The sequence below is a fragment of the Parasteatoda tepidariorum genome, chromosome 1, assembly GCF_043381705.1.
Source record: "Parasteatoda tepidariorum isolate YZ-2023 chromosome 1, CAS_Ptep_4.0, whole genome shotgun sequence".
Taxonomy (NCBI): Eukaryota; Metazoa; Arthropoda; class Arachnida; order Araneae; family Theridiidae; genus Parasteatoda; species Parasteatoda tepidariorum.
This window is the reverse complement of record NC_092204.1, coordinates 42,250,824-42,267,374: the sequence shown is the minus strand read 5'-3', so window position 1 is coordinate 42,267,374 and position 16,551 is coordinate 42,250,824. Positions and strand designations below refer to the sequence as shown.

The 16,551-nt window shown below is 26.6% G+C and overlaps 1 protein-coding gene across 12 annotated transcripts in view; it reads left to right on the top strand.

Annotated features, from left to right (window-relative positions):
- The window catches only part of LOC107436145 (GTPase-activating Rap/Ran-GAP domain-like protein 3), a 563,687-nt gene that overhangs the window by 524,792 nt on the left and 22,344 nt on the right, over positions 1-16,551 (top strand). For 8 of the 12 annotated variants that reach the window (XM_071179217.1, XM_016047730.3, XM_071179220.1 and 5 more), the window contains 7 exons: positions 379-485; positions 3,236-3,351; positions 4,275-4,379; positions 10,374-10,448; positions 14,099-14,162; positions 14,237-14,287; positions 16,266-16,364. In XM_071179217.1, coding sequence (XP_071035318.1) covers positions 379-485; positions 3,236-3,351; positions 4,275-4,379; positions 10,374-10,448; positions 14,099-14,162; positions 14,237-14,287; positions 16,266-16,364 — 617 coding nt within the window. Of the gene's footprint in view, positions 1-378; positions 486-3,235; positions 3,352-4,274; positions 4,380-10,373; positions 10,449-13,130; positions 13,155-14,098; positions 14,163-14,236; positions 14,288-16,265; positions 16,365-16,551 lie in introns of all 12 variants that reach the window. The other 4 variants (XM_071179212.1, XM_071179203.1, XM_071179199.1 and 1 more) reach the window with 1 other exon arrangement.

Below are 16,551 nucleotides of genomic sequence, written 5' to 3'. Positions count from 1 at the left end.
TATAAATTATAGAAATATTTCCCTGAATAAATATATCATGTTTTTTATTCATATAAACGTGAAATATTTTGTACATTTACATTACTTTACATTTAATCTAAAGTCGTCTCCTTACAGTGGTGAAGTAGTTACCACAATTCCAAAGTAGTTTGTAGTCACTACATTTAAAACAAAGAAGTTGTATTTAACTACATTTGTAACAAAATAGTTGTAGGAAACTACAAAAATAATGTAGTCTTTCCGACCACTGAACTTATATTAAAAAGAATAAATAAGAAATGTTCCTTTTTGTAATAGTATTTCCCTTTTTTGATCAATTTGTTTTATGAAAAATGTCAACATTTTATTATATATTTATTTAAATTCAAAATTTTACAGACTATCAGTGTATTCAGAGGAGTCAGTTCCATTATTTGGCCCGACTCTCCCAAATCCACCGATTTTCAAAAACCATCAAGAGTTTAGGGAATTTCTTCTCGTGAAATGTAAGTTTGTGTTTGTTTTTATCAATAGCAACATACTTTTTTTTAGCCTTAAACAGAACTTTTTCCAAGTTTTATCTGTAACCTTATTTTTTCAAAGTACGCCATGTTCAAAAACTATTCAAAACTTCATGTTTTAACTTTGAGTTTTCCTTTTGCTAAATTGTAAATTAGTAAAATATGCATATTTTTACTATAAAAATACGCACTAAGGCTAATGTTACAAAGTTATAAAATATATTTTAAATATTAAAAAATCTAATCCATTTCTAATTCTTTAAATGCAAAAGACAGTTTATTTATTTTATTATTATTAACTCCAATAGGTTTTAGTCTTATTTCTTAAACAATCTTTAAAAAAAATCTGCCATAAATACTTTAAAATATATATTTTTCAAAGCACTGTCTGATTTTGATAACTTTAGTATTACCTACATAAATATTTGTCTTAATCAATAAAAATTGGAATTATTATTTCGCTGAAAATAATTTACTTCTTTACAATGTCTTAATATTTGAGTAATTGCTACTCTCTTATAAAATATGCAATCGGTTTTTTTAATTAAAAACAGCAGTAGAAATCAGTTATACTGTTAAATCCAATTTTTAAGTATCAAAAAATTAGCCAACACTTTCAAACATTTAAATTTTTTAAAAAAAAATGTGTCATTAAACGCAAATTACTACTTTTAAATAAATATGATGCAATCTAAATTTAAATTCGCAATAAAAATAAATCATTAAATGTCAAACGCAAAGTAGAATTAAATTCTGAATAAGCCCCTTCATCCTATTGACAATATCTAATTACATTTCGAAATACTCAAAGTGAAATTGTTTTAGTTAAAAGTAATTACAGTCAAGAGATTAATAGCTGTTTCCCTATTTAAAATCAAAGCAATTGAAGACGCTTTAGACTATAAGATTGAACCACAATTTCAATAACGATAGCGGAAATTATTTAGAAATGCAATTTGCAAAAGGAATCAATCTCAAAGACTTATTCGTCTTCACGGAAGGCAAATGCCGTTGTTGTGCCAATCTGAAATTGTTAAAATTACAATTTTCTATCGAATTCAATACCATTTCCAAAGTACATATTGCTAACACTCATTAAATAAGGCGTCGTATTTCCTTCTACATATTGCGTTTGTGGTGCTTTGGAAGTTTCAAAATTGAGTTTGAATTGATATAAGATTATTGGATGGTATACATTTACTGAATTTTTAATAAGCTTTCGTTGAGTTACAAAAATTGTCAAACAATTTGAGTAGAGTTTTATATTTTAAATAATATTCCTTACAACTTTAATGGTTGATTAAAGCTTCGTTGTTCATTCATGTTTAATTAAGAAAAATTTAATTACTTTTATGATAGTTTTACTTTATTAATATCTGATTAATATAATACTAAAACTTTCTCTTAAAATCAAATTATTTTTTTTAAGTTTAATTTTAAGATATCCATCTCATACTAGTGTAAAATATTGATTCGCCTTCATTCTAAATGTTTTCCCTATGCCTTGAAAAATGCTATCTAATTAACAAATTTACTAAATTTAATCCCGTTCTCTATTTTGTCTATTTTTTTAAATCTAAAATAGCAAAAGTATTTTACTTTTTGTAGTTCTGGCGCTGTAATTTGAAAATTCATCATACCATTGTTTTTACTAAAATTGCACTTACTTAAAAAATTTAATTGTGAAGTTGTTGCTTGAATTTAATGTTTAGTTGTTAATAGAGAAACATTTACTGATTATTTAATAAGTGTTTGCCGAGAGATACAAATTGTCAAACAATTTTAATGGAGTTTCATATTTTAAAGAACAGTCTTATACAATTTCATTAGTTGATAAAATGAAGCTTCGTTACATATTAATATTTTTATTGACAGTAGTTTAATAAATTCGATGATAGTTTTACTTTAATCTATGTTTAATATGAGTTGTGTACTATCCTGAAAAATTTTCTTAATACTTTTTTTTGCTCTTAATTCAAATTTAATTTCCTCATCACTCGCTTTCCTTCTACATTTTATGTTTGCCCTATACCCTGTAAAAGTCTATTGAATTAATAAATTTGCTAAATTTAACCTTATTTGTTATTTTGTCTATTGCTTTTATTCTAAAATAACAAGAATATTTTGCTTTTTTTAATTATGCCACGGCAGTTAGAAAGTTTAGCAAACCATTGTTGTTGCTAAAATTGCTTTTATTTATCAAATTTAGCTGCAAAGTTATTTTTTTAATTAAATGTCAAGTTGTTAATAGTCAAGCATAGTTTTTATTATAACTTACCTCTTATTTGTTACCGTTAGTTTCAATTCGTACTGCATTGAAAAAATGGTAATTGAAGTAACTGCTTAAAAGTAATATTTTGCTTAGGCTCTTTATTTTTATCCCAACACTTTCACCCATAATATTATTTCATTTAAATCTAGAAAAATGTCACTTTTTCTTTTCCTAAACTTTCTAAGCGTCAACTCCAATGATTTTTTAGTGATTAATCTTACGTGAATTTTCTTATAGTGAGCTACTAAGTAAACTCGTGTGAATTTTTACCAAGGAAAGGTTTTTCATTACTAAATAAAATTAATGAATTATTAAATTAAATATTTTTAGTTCATTATATTCAGAACAAATTTCATTTTTAAATGAAACAGAGCTTGATAGAAAAAGAATCGGAACAAATTAACTTCCAATTTTATAAATGTTTTTTGAAGCAGACCATAACAGAAGTTCATATTTGTTTCAGTAATAAATGGTGAAAAAGCTGCTTTTAACACACCTACATTTGCTCAGAAAAGGGAGAGGACTTTAGACATGTTGATAAAGGATCTATATACAGAGCATATGGCAGAAAATCGAGGGGTAAGTGTTTTAAAATCAATTAATCAAGTTAGTAATTTAGGAATTTAGTTTTAAACGAGCTATTAATGATAATTTTCGATGCGAGATTTCAATGATTTTGAAAATGTTGAGAAAAACCAGAGTTCCTCACATTTCAAATGACGACCACAAGTATGGCTAAGATATTAAATTAGTGGCAACAATTACAGCTTAACTTACCAAACGAACTTATTCTTCCTTTAATGTCAATGTTTTCATTTTTCTTAAATTTGATTGTCTTAAAAATAACATTTTGATTTTTTAAAGATTTTAAAAAATAAAATATTCTTTTAAGTTCTTTTGATAAAACTCTAATTCACCGTTCAAACCATAAATCTCTGGGCAAAATTAAACAGTATTTTTCCCGTTACATACTACTTTTCACTGAATAATATGAAGAAAACCAGCTTTATGATACAACCTGAAGCTTTAAATATGAACAAAAATGCTGATACTAACACTTAGAGGAGTAAAATGATTTGCATTAAGGACTGCAATTATCCGTAGTGTATTTATCTTTAACTGTATTAATGACAACTATAATCGGTATTGCCTTTATCAGTAACTGCGCCAATGACTACAATAGTTGGTATTGCATTTATCGGTAACTGCATTATTGACTACAGTTATCGATGTTTCTGAGGTAAGTGGTTTTTTAAGCAACGGAATGAATTTAAAAAGGAGGATTTCAGTTGTTTAGTTTTTTTTAAATTAATTTTTAAAGATAAGATTTTTTTTAAAATTTTTTAAATGAAAATCATGATTAAAAATCCCCTCCTTTTGAGCTCTTGTCACTCTATTATCCAGCATTATTGAGTTAATTAGCTTCTTAATGTAGAAAACAAAAATTGTTATAAAGATTCCATTTTCTTTCGAAAAACTTTCAATACATTGTTTAATTACAGACAATGTTAAACCGAAGAGCTTTCAGTGATGTGCTTTCTGATGCATCAAAAACATCACGAAGAAAAGAGGAAGCAAGACAGGTTGAGTTCGTCAGGATTGGACAAGTATGATCCTAATTGTTTACTTAAATATGTACTTTAACTGAAATATAATTGTGTGTTAATTTCAAATACAAAATAAAAAATTCCTCGTGTCAAAGATTTGAAATCAGACAACTCTAAGATCTTAATTGCCAATTTTTAATCTTGCCTTAGAAATTACAGGAATAAAAATTCACAATATATGCATTATTTAAGAAAATGTTTTGTACCAAAAATTTGTTATACAAATAATTGGTCAGAGATGCTTATCTATGTATTCCTTTCTTTAATAAAATCATCAAAATATTTATCAATCTTCGAAAACCTTTACTCATGTCAAAGATTTAAAGTCAAACAATCTAAAATCTTAATCGCCCTTTTTTAATCTTGTTTTATAAATTATGATGATGAAAAGTCACAATACATGCAAAATTTAATTTTTTTTCTTATTAAACGCTTGTTATGTAAATGTTTGGTCTGAAATGCTTATTTATGTATTATTTTTTATAATAAAATTATAAAAATATTTATCAATAATTGATTAGACATTGTTTAATCAATAGTGTACTTTTTTTAATTAATATTTATTTTTACAATATTGAACAATTTGAGTATTTCAGAAAATTTTCTATAAGGCTGAGACAAAACTTATCACCGTAATAAATATTCGGTGCATTTTGCATTCGCACAGTTTAACGTTTTAAATGGTATTGTTTAATTACGCCGCTGTTATTGATTATGACTTAACAACTCACCGATTTATATGGATACTATCCCAGAAGTCCTAGTACTCCACAATATTTCAAATGGTAGAAAAATAGTGCATAAAATTAACTTCACTTGTTCCAACTAGTCACCATTTTATTTCATTACATAATTAATAGATTTTGCATAATTGTTTAAAATGTTTAAATACAGTCTAGTTTAAATATGTTAAAATCAATACTCAAGCTTATTAAATCAAAAATAGAATAGTAAAGCTTAGTAAGATGGAGGTGCTTATAAAATTAACAACACACATTTTATTTAAACAGTTAAATATGACTGTTTAATGTTTTCAGGCATTCAACTGAGTGAAAATCGGTAATTTCGACTTAAATTTATTTTCCATCTATTCTTAAACTTTAATTCATTATCTTTATAAAATACTTTAAATTTTTGATCTACAAATTTTAGAAATGAAGTTATAGTAGTATTTTTGTTTGCTGACAAACGAAACTGAAAACGGAATTAAACTCCCGAAAATGAAATTATTTCTGATGCTTTGAGTGTTTTAATGTTTTGTATTGGAATTAAATACATTTTTAAGGCAAATCAAATTCATTTTCAGAAATAAGCTTCATATTATTCGTAGAATAATCATAGAAACAAGCTTCATTTTTTCTCAGATTTTTCTTAAATTTCAAGCTTTTCTTGCATTTTAAATACATTTTCCGAATAACGTTGATTTTGAGAAAATGTCTCTATGCTAACAAACGTTACAAAAAAAGTTTACTTAAGAATTCTTCAAATTTTGTTTGTAGATTTTGTATAATGTTAATGATGTTTTGAACAAAATGCTAATGTCTAAGTGTGAATTTGTTATTTTTATCAAGCTTTAAATAAGAATTAAATTTTTTTCTTTGACAATTTCAATATTAAACAATATTTAGTTCTATTGCATTGTCTTTTTTAAAAAAAAATTCGTGATTTTGGTTCAAAACATAGGGAACAAAAAATTGTTGATCATTAAAAAATTATTTTGAAATTCATGCATTATAATTTATTGTAGAGCTTTTAGCTCGACATGAAAAATCTTTAGTTTTTAAGCTCAAATTTACCCTTATTTGGAAATATCTATTACAATTTTTAAACTATACTTTAAATTTATAATTTTAGGGTCCCTGCTTACCAATCATAAAATTAAAATTATAAATAAGCCCTTTTTATAAAAAAAAATTGTCGAAACCAGACGGATGCCTTAATCAATATGAAAAATTTTATTACCAACATTTTTATTTAAATGTAAAAGATTGTGGATTAGTTACCATGACTGTGTAGTATGGTGATATTAGAATACGGATCAGTTTCGCAAAAAATGGTATTTTGGGATATAAGAAACCTATTACCACAGAGATTAAAACCTGTTACCCGACACCTACATTGGCCATAATAGCTTTTGGTTATAACAGTATAAATGAAGCCCTTCCAGTAGTATTTAATACCACATCACTGGCACAAAGCATCACTGGCGTCAAATATACTTAGGCGACTTTTGATGGTCTTCGAAGTCAAAAATAATTTGTCAAAAATAATTATGTAAGTATTAGTGTCGTTACTAATTATTTTCAAAAAAAAAGAATCAATTTTGGTACTTTGGTAGAAATTCAAATAAAGGTAAATTTCGTACTAAAAATCAAAATTATTGGAGTGAAGGAGCTCATTCATAATGGAAAATCATAAAAAAAAATTTATTAACCACTGATGAAAACCATCATTTAATTAACATAATTGAATCATGTGATTTTAGTAATTTACTGAGAGAATTCTCAGCATTGTCATCACGAATCAAATTTTTTCTCCAACCTTAATGGAGTCAGAGATTTTTACTGTAAAAACTCAGTTAACGATCGGCTAATTTTCAAGAAAACGGTCATAAAGGTGCCGATTTTTTTATACACGTGTATTATACACGTATTTGATTAGTGCTGACATCAAGTTTAAAATAAACTAACTATCTACGATTACCTTAAAAATATCCTGGTACTGCCATCTGGTGTGTAAAATGAGAAATAAAATGTTTTCCGAGCAAAATAAATGAATTAGTTTTTTTCTTATTGGCGCGTTACTACTGAACACTCCAGCCCGGGAATATCACGGGAGCGATAAATAGAGGGCGAAACCTCACCCTGTCATTTTGACGGGAGCGAGAAGGAAGGAGTTAATCATACGTACCTGTTGCAATGTTTACAAAAATAAGGTTCTTAAAACTTACACACAAAAACTTTATTTTGCTTAAATTTAAACTGAATTTTATACAATGACACTCAAAGAATGGAGTAAATCCTGCACAGTTAAGTCTGCAATGAAGAAACAGAAACTGTTCATTACTTTTTGTTCTTTACAGTGATCTATCATTTCAGCTTTATATTTTTTTAAGAAATACGTTTATAATTTTTTTTAAAAAAAAGGAGTTTCAGCAATGTCTTTCCATTTGTTGCCTTCCTTTTCAAAAAATAAAAAATTGGTAAAAAGTAACTTGCAGGTATTGTAATTATCTGCAGTGTCACCTGCTGCTCAGGTGGGTTTCTGCTACCCCGGTTATAAGTACCACTGGTGTTATGTTAATTCATATTTTTTTAATAGGTTATAACAACAAATAAAAAGGGACAACAAATAAAAAATAGGACCTATATTAGCTTAATTAAATCTTAATTCATAGTGTGGATCTTAGTTCCTATCTTAATTCGCAGATTTGATTGATATTTATTTTTTTAATTACGTATTTTTTCCGGATATTCAGCAAGTTAAATAAAAACAATTTCAACTCAAATAAAGGCTTTTAAATATATTTTTTTTAATTCGTTTTTGCTTTTACAAAGTAATTATAACCGTGTTTGTTGTATTTATATCTATTTTCCGCAGTTTATAAAACTTTTAAAATAAAAAATCAGCAATAAATAATTTCATTAGTTAAAAATTAAGATACTGTTATCCCAGTGAAAATCAATCAACATACTTTTAACTTTTATATTCAAGATACTTTTTTAATGAAGGCTTAAGCTTTTTTTTTTTTTTTTTTTTTTTTTTTTTTTTTTTTTTTTTTTTTTTTTTTTTNTTTTTTTTTAATTTTTTGAAGTGTCTTGCATTTAGAATCCTTATCAAAAATAAGTGATTACTTTTATTTATGTTTGCCAGAAGCAACATGCATAACTTGTTATCTACATAAAAAAGAGCTATATATAAACATCATTTCGATGAAATTCGGAAAACATCAATGTGAAATTTAATTAAAAATTGTAATCTTCTCAGTTCTTTCAAAACAAGGAGTGAATCGCCTAAAGCTGAAAAAACAAAATTACTCTGTTTACAAACATAACTCAAGAATTATTTCTAGGAACATGAATAATTTATTGAAGTGACTTGCATTATTAAATAAAAGCAAAAGAGTATCGAAGAAAGAAATAATTTACTTTTAAAAACTAATTTTATTTAATTAATATTATTTTTACCTAAATATATATAATGATGAAAAAATAGTTCTGAAGAAATATTTAATTATTTCTTATAATTAAAAGAGATGTATATGTCACAAAGTTCATGCATTTATAAAAGTTATAAATAATGAATTATTTTGTAGTTGGCGACATCTAAATTAGTTCGCAAAATACATTTAAATATTTTTTTAATTAATTGAAAGATCTTTTTAAAGAAATCCACTTTTCCAAGGAAAGTATTTATGAATCTTTAAGAGATAACAAGATTTAGAATAAAAGTTTTGTTTTCTTTAAAAATTTACTTCTCTTTTATTCAAAAATAAAGAACTTAAATCAAAAATGAAAAACAAATGCATGGCTCATCGTTTTATCCCCGTTATATATATCAAAAATAAACAGCTTTCAATACGTACGTTATACAGTAATATTTTTAAGCTTATAAAAGGCTTTTGTAATTCTCAAGAAAGCTTTAGTTCAATTTATTTTTAAAAAGATTTAAAATAATATCAGATAAATTGAGCGTTATTTCTAAAACTAAACATTAAAATAAGTGCTTTAGACAATTCTTTCAGATCATAAGAAAAATGAGTAAGGATTAGAAAATTATTATAATAAAGAAAACAACTGAGATAAGGGGCCCAAAAAATTTTCAACTGGTTTTAAAATTATTAAATCTATATTAGTGTTTTATTAAATTTAAATTTGTTTTCATTTTTTCAACAGAGAAATCGCTTAATTTCCATTTCCTCAACAAATTATGAATTTAATAAATTCTTCACGGTATTTTACTGCTTGGAATTTTTCCGTATCTCAGAATGCACTGATTTTATTCAAATTACTTTTTTATAAAAACCAGCAATTTTTTAGATAACAGAACAGTATTTCCTGTGTATATTGACATTTATTTACACTCGATTATTACCAAACGGAATATTACCTAAACCTCATAATTTCAAACTGCTACATAGTGTCCTAAAAATGATTATTTTAAAAATTAATAACTACATATAGAAATCATTTAATCAATTAATAATTGAAAATCAGTTAATAACTAAATATTAATTAATGACTAATTGATAATTATATTGATTGTTGCTCTTAGTTCTCTCTAAGTCTTAAAAACAGTCGCACAATTGGTCTACAACTATGCTTTTAAACTTATTTTTTTCTAAGTATCACATTTTGCAGAGCAACAATAAGCGAGGTTCTGTCTGAGGAAAAAAACAACAAAAATCTGAGCAAATATTTCAATTGGAATGGTGGGCATGCAGAAAGTGCAATAAGTTATAATAATATAAGTTGAATACGCATTAATTTATATAATACGAGCAATAAAACACAATAAATTTAAATAAGCAGAACCATTTTTTCAAACTTTGTACATAGTTTAGGATTTTAGTGAGAAAAAACGCGTCGTTTACAAAAACGCAGCAAGCAGTACAATTCTATTTCTTTTTTCACTTTTCAGTTAATTTTTCCAATAGCTGTTTATTTTCCTGACATAAGTTAATATAAACAGCATTAGGAATCGAAATTTGTACAATACTTTAAATTTTATAGAAACGAGTTTACCAAGAAGAATGCAATTCTAATTTCTTTTTTTTTGTTTTTTTTTTTGCGTTTTTAGTTAATTTTAAAAATCGCTGATCATTTTTCTTACATAAGGTAATAAAAAAAGCATTTGGAATAGAATTATATTTATAAAAACAAAAAATGAAGCGGAAAGGAGGTTTATGTCGTTAAGTTTAACCTCGCAGAATATGCAATTTATTTACTGTATTTGCACATTTTGTTTGTTATATTTCTATAAATTGTTTAATAGGCATTGAAATTAGACACGATCGTAAAAGGGGATGCTCCTACTAGCTTGGCCACAACTAGTCTTTTTAAAAGAGAAGTAAGTTCACGTTTGGTTTAAAAATGAATCTGTGAAATTTGAATTGTATCATATGTATTTGATAAGAAAACTATTATTTTTCTATGTCTGACTATGTAATATCAGTTAATTTATAAAAAGATTAAAAAATTACAATGAGGTTGAAATAGGAAAAAAATTAAAAATCGAACAAAAAAAACATGAATGCATGTTGGATCTTTTCTGGGAATAACTGTTTACAGAGATGATTGTGCCCAGGAAAAAATCCGGATTTCCGGATTCCGGAAGTTTCCAGAAATCCAAGGGTTAGAAGTTTCAAGAAATTATCGATCATGTATAAAAATTCTTTTATATTTTTTTTGAAAATATTAGAACTAAAATTTATATTTGGCCATCTCTTTCATTTGTAAATATTTTTTCTGGTAGAATAGTAAATGTGATTAGAGATATAAGTAAACCTATGCATAATTATTCCTTTAAATTATGCTGCATTTATTTATATAATTTATTTAGAATTTCATGTTTTGAAAGTATCAACAATTTAAATTTATAAGGACATGAATTTTTTAAATGCGTCATTAACGATTTTACTCAAGAAATTTTCAGGAATTTTTAGTTGGGCTCACAATCACCCCTGTGTTTAATACAGCAAAAATATTATTCACGTCTTTATGTAAAGATGTACTCTAATAACTCTGGAACGGAATCAACGATTTAATGCTCCTGGAGAAAGTGTTTTAAGATTATTCTTAGGACTTCAAAGAAAGTAAAGCTAAAAAAGAAAGAAAAATAATGAAGCATGCAATGCAGTATGATGAACGTCGAGTTTAAAGTTTATTTTTATTTGATATTAAAATTTTTAGAACAGAACGAGACTGGTGTTGGTTTTGACGAGATTGTAAGTTGCTGTTAGAAGTAATTAATGTCTACCTATATATAAATTCTTATGAAGGTGTCGCAGTTTTCCATTGCTGTCGGGGCAGTTTTATCGGCTGGAAAATTATCCAGTTTTCCAACATTAGTTTTCATATTGGTTTGGTTGTCATCAGAATAACATTGATAAAAGTCAAAAATAGTGTTGTTTTCCAATAAATATATTTGCATCCCTAACGGTGTATTTTTATTGGCCGGAAAATCACATGGTGGCATCCAGTTTTCTCGCATTAATTTTCAAAATGGTTTGGTTGTCATCAGAATAAAATTGATGTAAGTCATAAAGGTATTGTTACCATAAGGGAAAATATTTGAGCATGGGAAGTGTTGGGACAAGTGCTCTTTTTAGTACATATATTTTCAGTTGAATCGGGGTTTGTGAACGTCAGCAAACAAGGGGCTTAGCATCTTAGTGGTTTAATAAATTTATATATTTCTTTAATTTTCTCTCTTTACAATTTCACCAAATCAAAATTTTAAATAAATTATAGATAATTCTGCTAGTCATGACCCAGACTTATTGCAATTTCCTGACAATTATTACATATCTTTTTTCCTAGGAAGAATCAATATAGATAATTTGAAACACATCTATACCGTGTATTCTAAAATTTGGCAGACAAACTTAAAGGAGTGATAAAAGACGTCAAGTTAATACAATCTTACCACAGAACATAGGTTTAAAAACTATGGTAAGAGGGGGGGGGGGAATCGCAAAAAAAAATAATACAGGTTTTGACGCCAAACTAGAAACTGAAAAAGATACTACAAACTTCCTCCCTATAAAAATATTTATTTGATTAAATATTGATAGAGTTCATAGAAATGGAACTCACTGACATCATTGCCCAATCTACAATGACGTAAAAGCAATTCTCAGACATCAGACATGCGTACAGATGCCAGGTATGCTTTTGAGGTTTTTTGAAGAGGATCTAACCTAGGACCTGCAGGCATCACATAGACCAGTAATTCAAGGTGACCTACTGAGAAAATTCACACTGGTTGAGATCCGGGGAATACTGCGGGCATGTAACGAATCCCGCCTGTTCAATAAATAAGAAGATTACGCACTGGAAAGCACAATGAGCAACAGTTGGAACAAACCTCGACTGACCTCCTCCATATTTTGCTTCCTCAAGATTCAGAGAAATCATCTTATTCTGTCGGTCATTCTATATATTAAAAAATAACAAATCTTTGATGATTTTATATTATTTCTCCCTTCCATTAGCGAATATATGAAAGCTTTTTATAAATTTATCTATCTATACTTTAGTGCGTGCGTGTGCAATTTAAAATTACGAGCATAGACAATTATTTTTCAAAACGCAAACTCATAATACTATACAAGTTAACTCATGTGATGCAACACAATTTTATATTTTACTACAATTTCAATGGCATAACTACAATTTACATTTTGTAAAACCAAAAGTCGTCAAATTGAATAAAAATAAGTAAATATTCAATCGCAGAGTTTATTTAAATTATACTTAAAATACGTAATTATTCAATACTTTGAATTTATTGAAAATAATTGTAAGAGATATTTTTAGTATTTTCCGTAGTGAGCTTTTTACACAGTTTCAAACAGTCAGTATGGTATTTAATATAATTTTTAATCATATCTTATTGCATATATTGAAATTTGAATTTGTTTTCATTCACTTGAGAAAATGAAAGCAAATACGATGTGTAAAAAAAAAATTAGGTTAGTGAGTATAATAAGTAAGTTTGTATTGCAATTGTGTATTAATTTTGTTCAAGCTGCCAAAGAACACGCACTGCAGGGTAAGAATATATTCACAGCATGCTCAATTGCATTTTGGTAGTTTAGATCTTGGTTAGAAGCCTAACGTATTTTATTAACCTTTATAGTATTTTTATCCATTTAAACCACTTTAATTAAGCTGTTATATGATTGTTTTAAAAATTTTCAAGTATGTTTGAATCATATAAGCTTTTACTTAATTAGACCCACGATTTAACTGAAAAAACGTGTTTAAGTATGAAATAAATTTAATCAATAAGGTTTTTCTTTAAAACCGCCATTTAAGCGACACATTTAATAAAAAAACATTTCCTGTTTTCTTTGATTTTTTCTTTGAAACACATGAAGTCAAAATTAAAGGTGAGATCATAGCTCCTGTAAAATGTATGTTTGGTAACAAATTTAATTTGTAATAATGGAGGATGGAAGGTTTTTGTGATTTAATCTTATTATTAAATAAAGAGCTTGCAACCAAAACAGCATTTTAATATATATATTTTAATTTTAAACTTCGTATTTTAAGTACGTTAAGAAAATAAGACTATTAAAAAGTTTAAAATTTATTTATTAAATATAAATATCTGTTTATGTAAATATAAATATCATTTCTAATAATACTTTAATGACTATACAACGCAAATCATATAACAGCTTAAATATTTTCTTTATTATAGTAAATATTACAATATTTAGTTTTACTAGTTGAATTATTATACTTCACCCAAAAATATCTTTATAGCAACTACACAATTATTATAAATAGAAACATGTTTATTGCTTATGAAATTACCTCTTTTTCAAGTAATGCGCTAGAGTACCATACCCTTTGTTAACATTTGCACACTTTTTCATGGAGTAATTAAATGGCATATAAATTATTTTCACATTATTCCCTTTTAATTTTTAAATATCTATTTGCCTTTCACTTCTGATTCATAATCAATTTTTATTTTATTATTTTTAGCCCTGGGAGCCGCAGTGCTTTTATCCAGATTTTCCACACGAAATTGTTTGTGGAGATTCTTGGGGTAAGGAAATTTATCATTGTTAACTATCATTTTGAAAGTGTTCACTATTTCACCAATAAATTTGTTTTTTTTAGGTGATAATAGATTAGTTCTAGCCACAGAGGATGGGACATTCGTAGTTGAAGGTAATGCATTTACTGTCTATACAAGGTGATCAAATGATCAAAACTTTCCGGCTAAAATTGCAACATAAAGACGTTAGAGGATATTTAAAATTAAGCCGCTGGCTAATACGCTAATTAGTAGAATTCGAAACCACATGAAGGTAGTAGAATTTGACTATTTTTAACTAGGAAGGCCCGAAATACTTCATTTTTCTAGCAACAGGCTTTGCTCAAACTACTGACCGCTCTGTATCATTTGGTTTAAGAGAGAGATANACACAGCTCCTTTTTCTTAATTTAGTGAATAAAGAAATTATTTGACGTAAAATTTTGAAATAAATTTTTGTAACACAACTTTTACGTAATTTGATGACTTCTTTTTAATATGCAATGAGAATATAATTAAAAATATAGTGTAAGCAAATATTTTTGAAAAATGTGCAGCACACAAAAACAAAAACATGCACAAAAACTGCAAACATGCATAATACAGTTTTTTTTCACATCAAAAATCACATATTTTACATCATCAAATCATTGCATCAAAATGTTGTAAAAAAATTTTTTTTTACATAAAAAAATCAAATTGACGAAGCATTAACTTTGCTACAACTGCGAAAAATATTATGTAAACATGAATCGTAGCAGTATGTTATGGAATCATTGTAATGGATAAATAAATAGATCCTTTATCGCATAGAAATTCGCTACCTTATTTAATTATAAGACCAAAAATTTTTGATACATAACATCTTTTGTTTTTTTTTTCTTTTATTATGTAAAATTTCGTACTTAGAAAAGCTTGTTATCTACTCTTTAAATGGAAGCTCAAAATAATAAATTTTTTAAGTAATGTTTCAAAAAAAATTAAATTATATATTCCTAACATTTAGTCAGGCTTTGTGGTGCCCCCCTATCCCCTGGTGCCCTAAGCACGTGCTTAGTGTGCTTAATGGTTAATCCGGCCTTGCACCTAGTCTGTCACGCGGCGTTACCGCATACGCATTGTTCTGTAAATCATTTCATATTTGCACTAACAATTTAAATTTTAGCCAAGCTAATTAAATTTTAATCAGCTTAGTTTCTGTTTATTGTCTTACTAAAAGAAGAAAGAAGATTTCAGTTTAGAGTCATTATCAAGCGTTATGTAATCACATTATTGAATTATCACTAAAAAAAAGTATTTAAGAAATTTAAAATGTATATAAAAAAAAAATTCTAAATTTTTGAAATATTTTTCCCGAAATTCTAGAAAAGATATAAAAAAAGTTTTAATCTCGAGAATATTGATATCGATTATTTTAATCTTAGAAATGCCTGCATCTCATTTTGAATACTTCCTTTATACAAATATTAATTGCGCTATAAAATAAATTAATATTTGTATAAAGGGAACATAAAAATTCTGGCATAAAAATTTTTTCAAGAACTCATGAATGGAACACTGCCGTTTCAAAAAACGTAAGAAAGAGAAATTTTATTATTTTATTGATGATTTAAATTATAATGTTCACGATTAAAATTTTTAAAGGGGATTTATTTTAATTTATTAACCCCTTCCTTCTCGCTCCCGGGAAAATGACGTGGTGAGATTTCGTCCTCTATTTCTCGCTCCCGTGATATTTCCGGGCTGGAGTGTTCAGTTGTAACGCGCCAATAAGAATAAAACTAGTTCATTTCTTTTGCCCGGAAAACATTTTTATTTCTCATTTTACGCACCAGACGGCAGTACCAGGATATTTTTAAAGTAATTGTAGATAGTTAGTTTACTTTAAACTAGATGTCAGTACTAATCAGGGATACAAGAAATAAGTACTTTTCAGATCATTTTCTTGGAAATTTTCCGATCGTTAAGGGGTTAATGATTCTTTAAATTTTCTCATATAACAATTTTGAAACAACTAAATTAATTAGATTTTTAAGCTATTTCCTTTTTATTGTATTGATTCTTTATTTTATTTAAATATTACTTACATAATTTTGGCATTTTCTTTTTCAGAGGGTGCTAGCCATAGATTAATTTTTGATAAATCTGTACAAGTCAAGCAACTTAGTGTAGTTGAAGCTCACGGTATACTTCTTATTAGAGCTGATAAAGGTATACATATTTTAAATTTTGAAAAATTATATTTCGTTATGACATATTTATTTTGATTTTTATATTAGTATTTAAAACACAAAACAAATATTGTTTCTTTTTTTAACCATTAATTCATGTAAGAAAGTTCTTGCGGAACACTCGTTCTACATTGAGTTGTTATTTATTCATACCAAATATAAAGTTG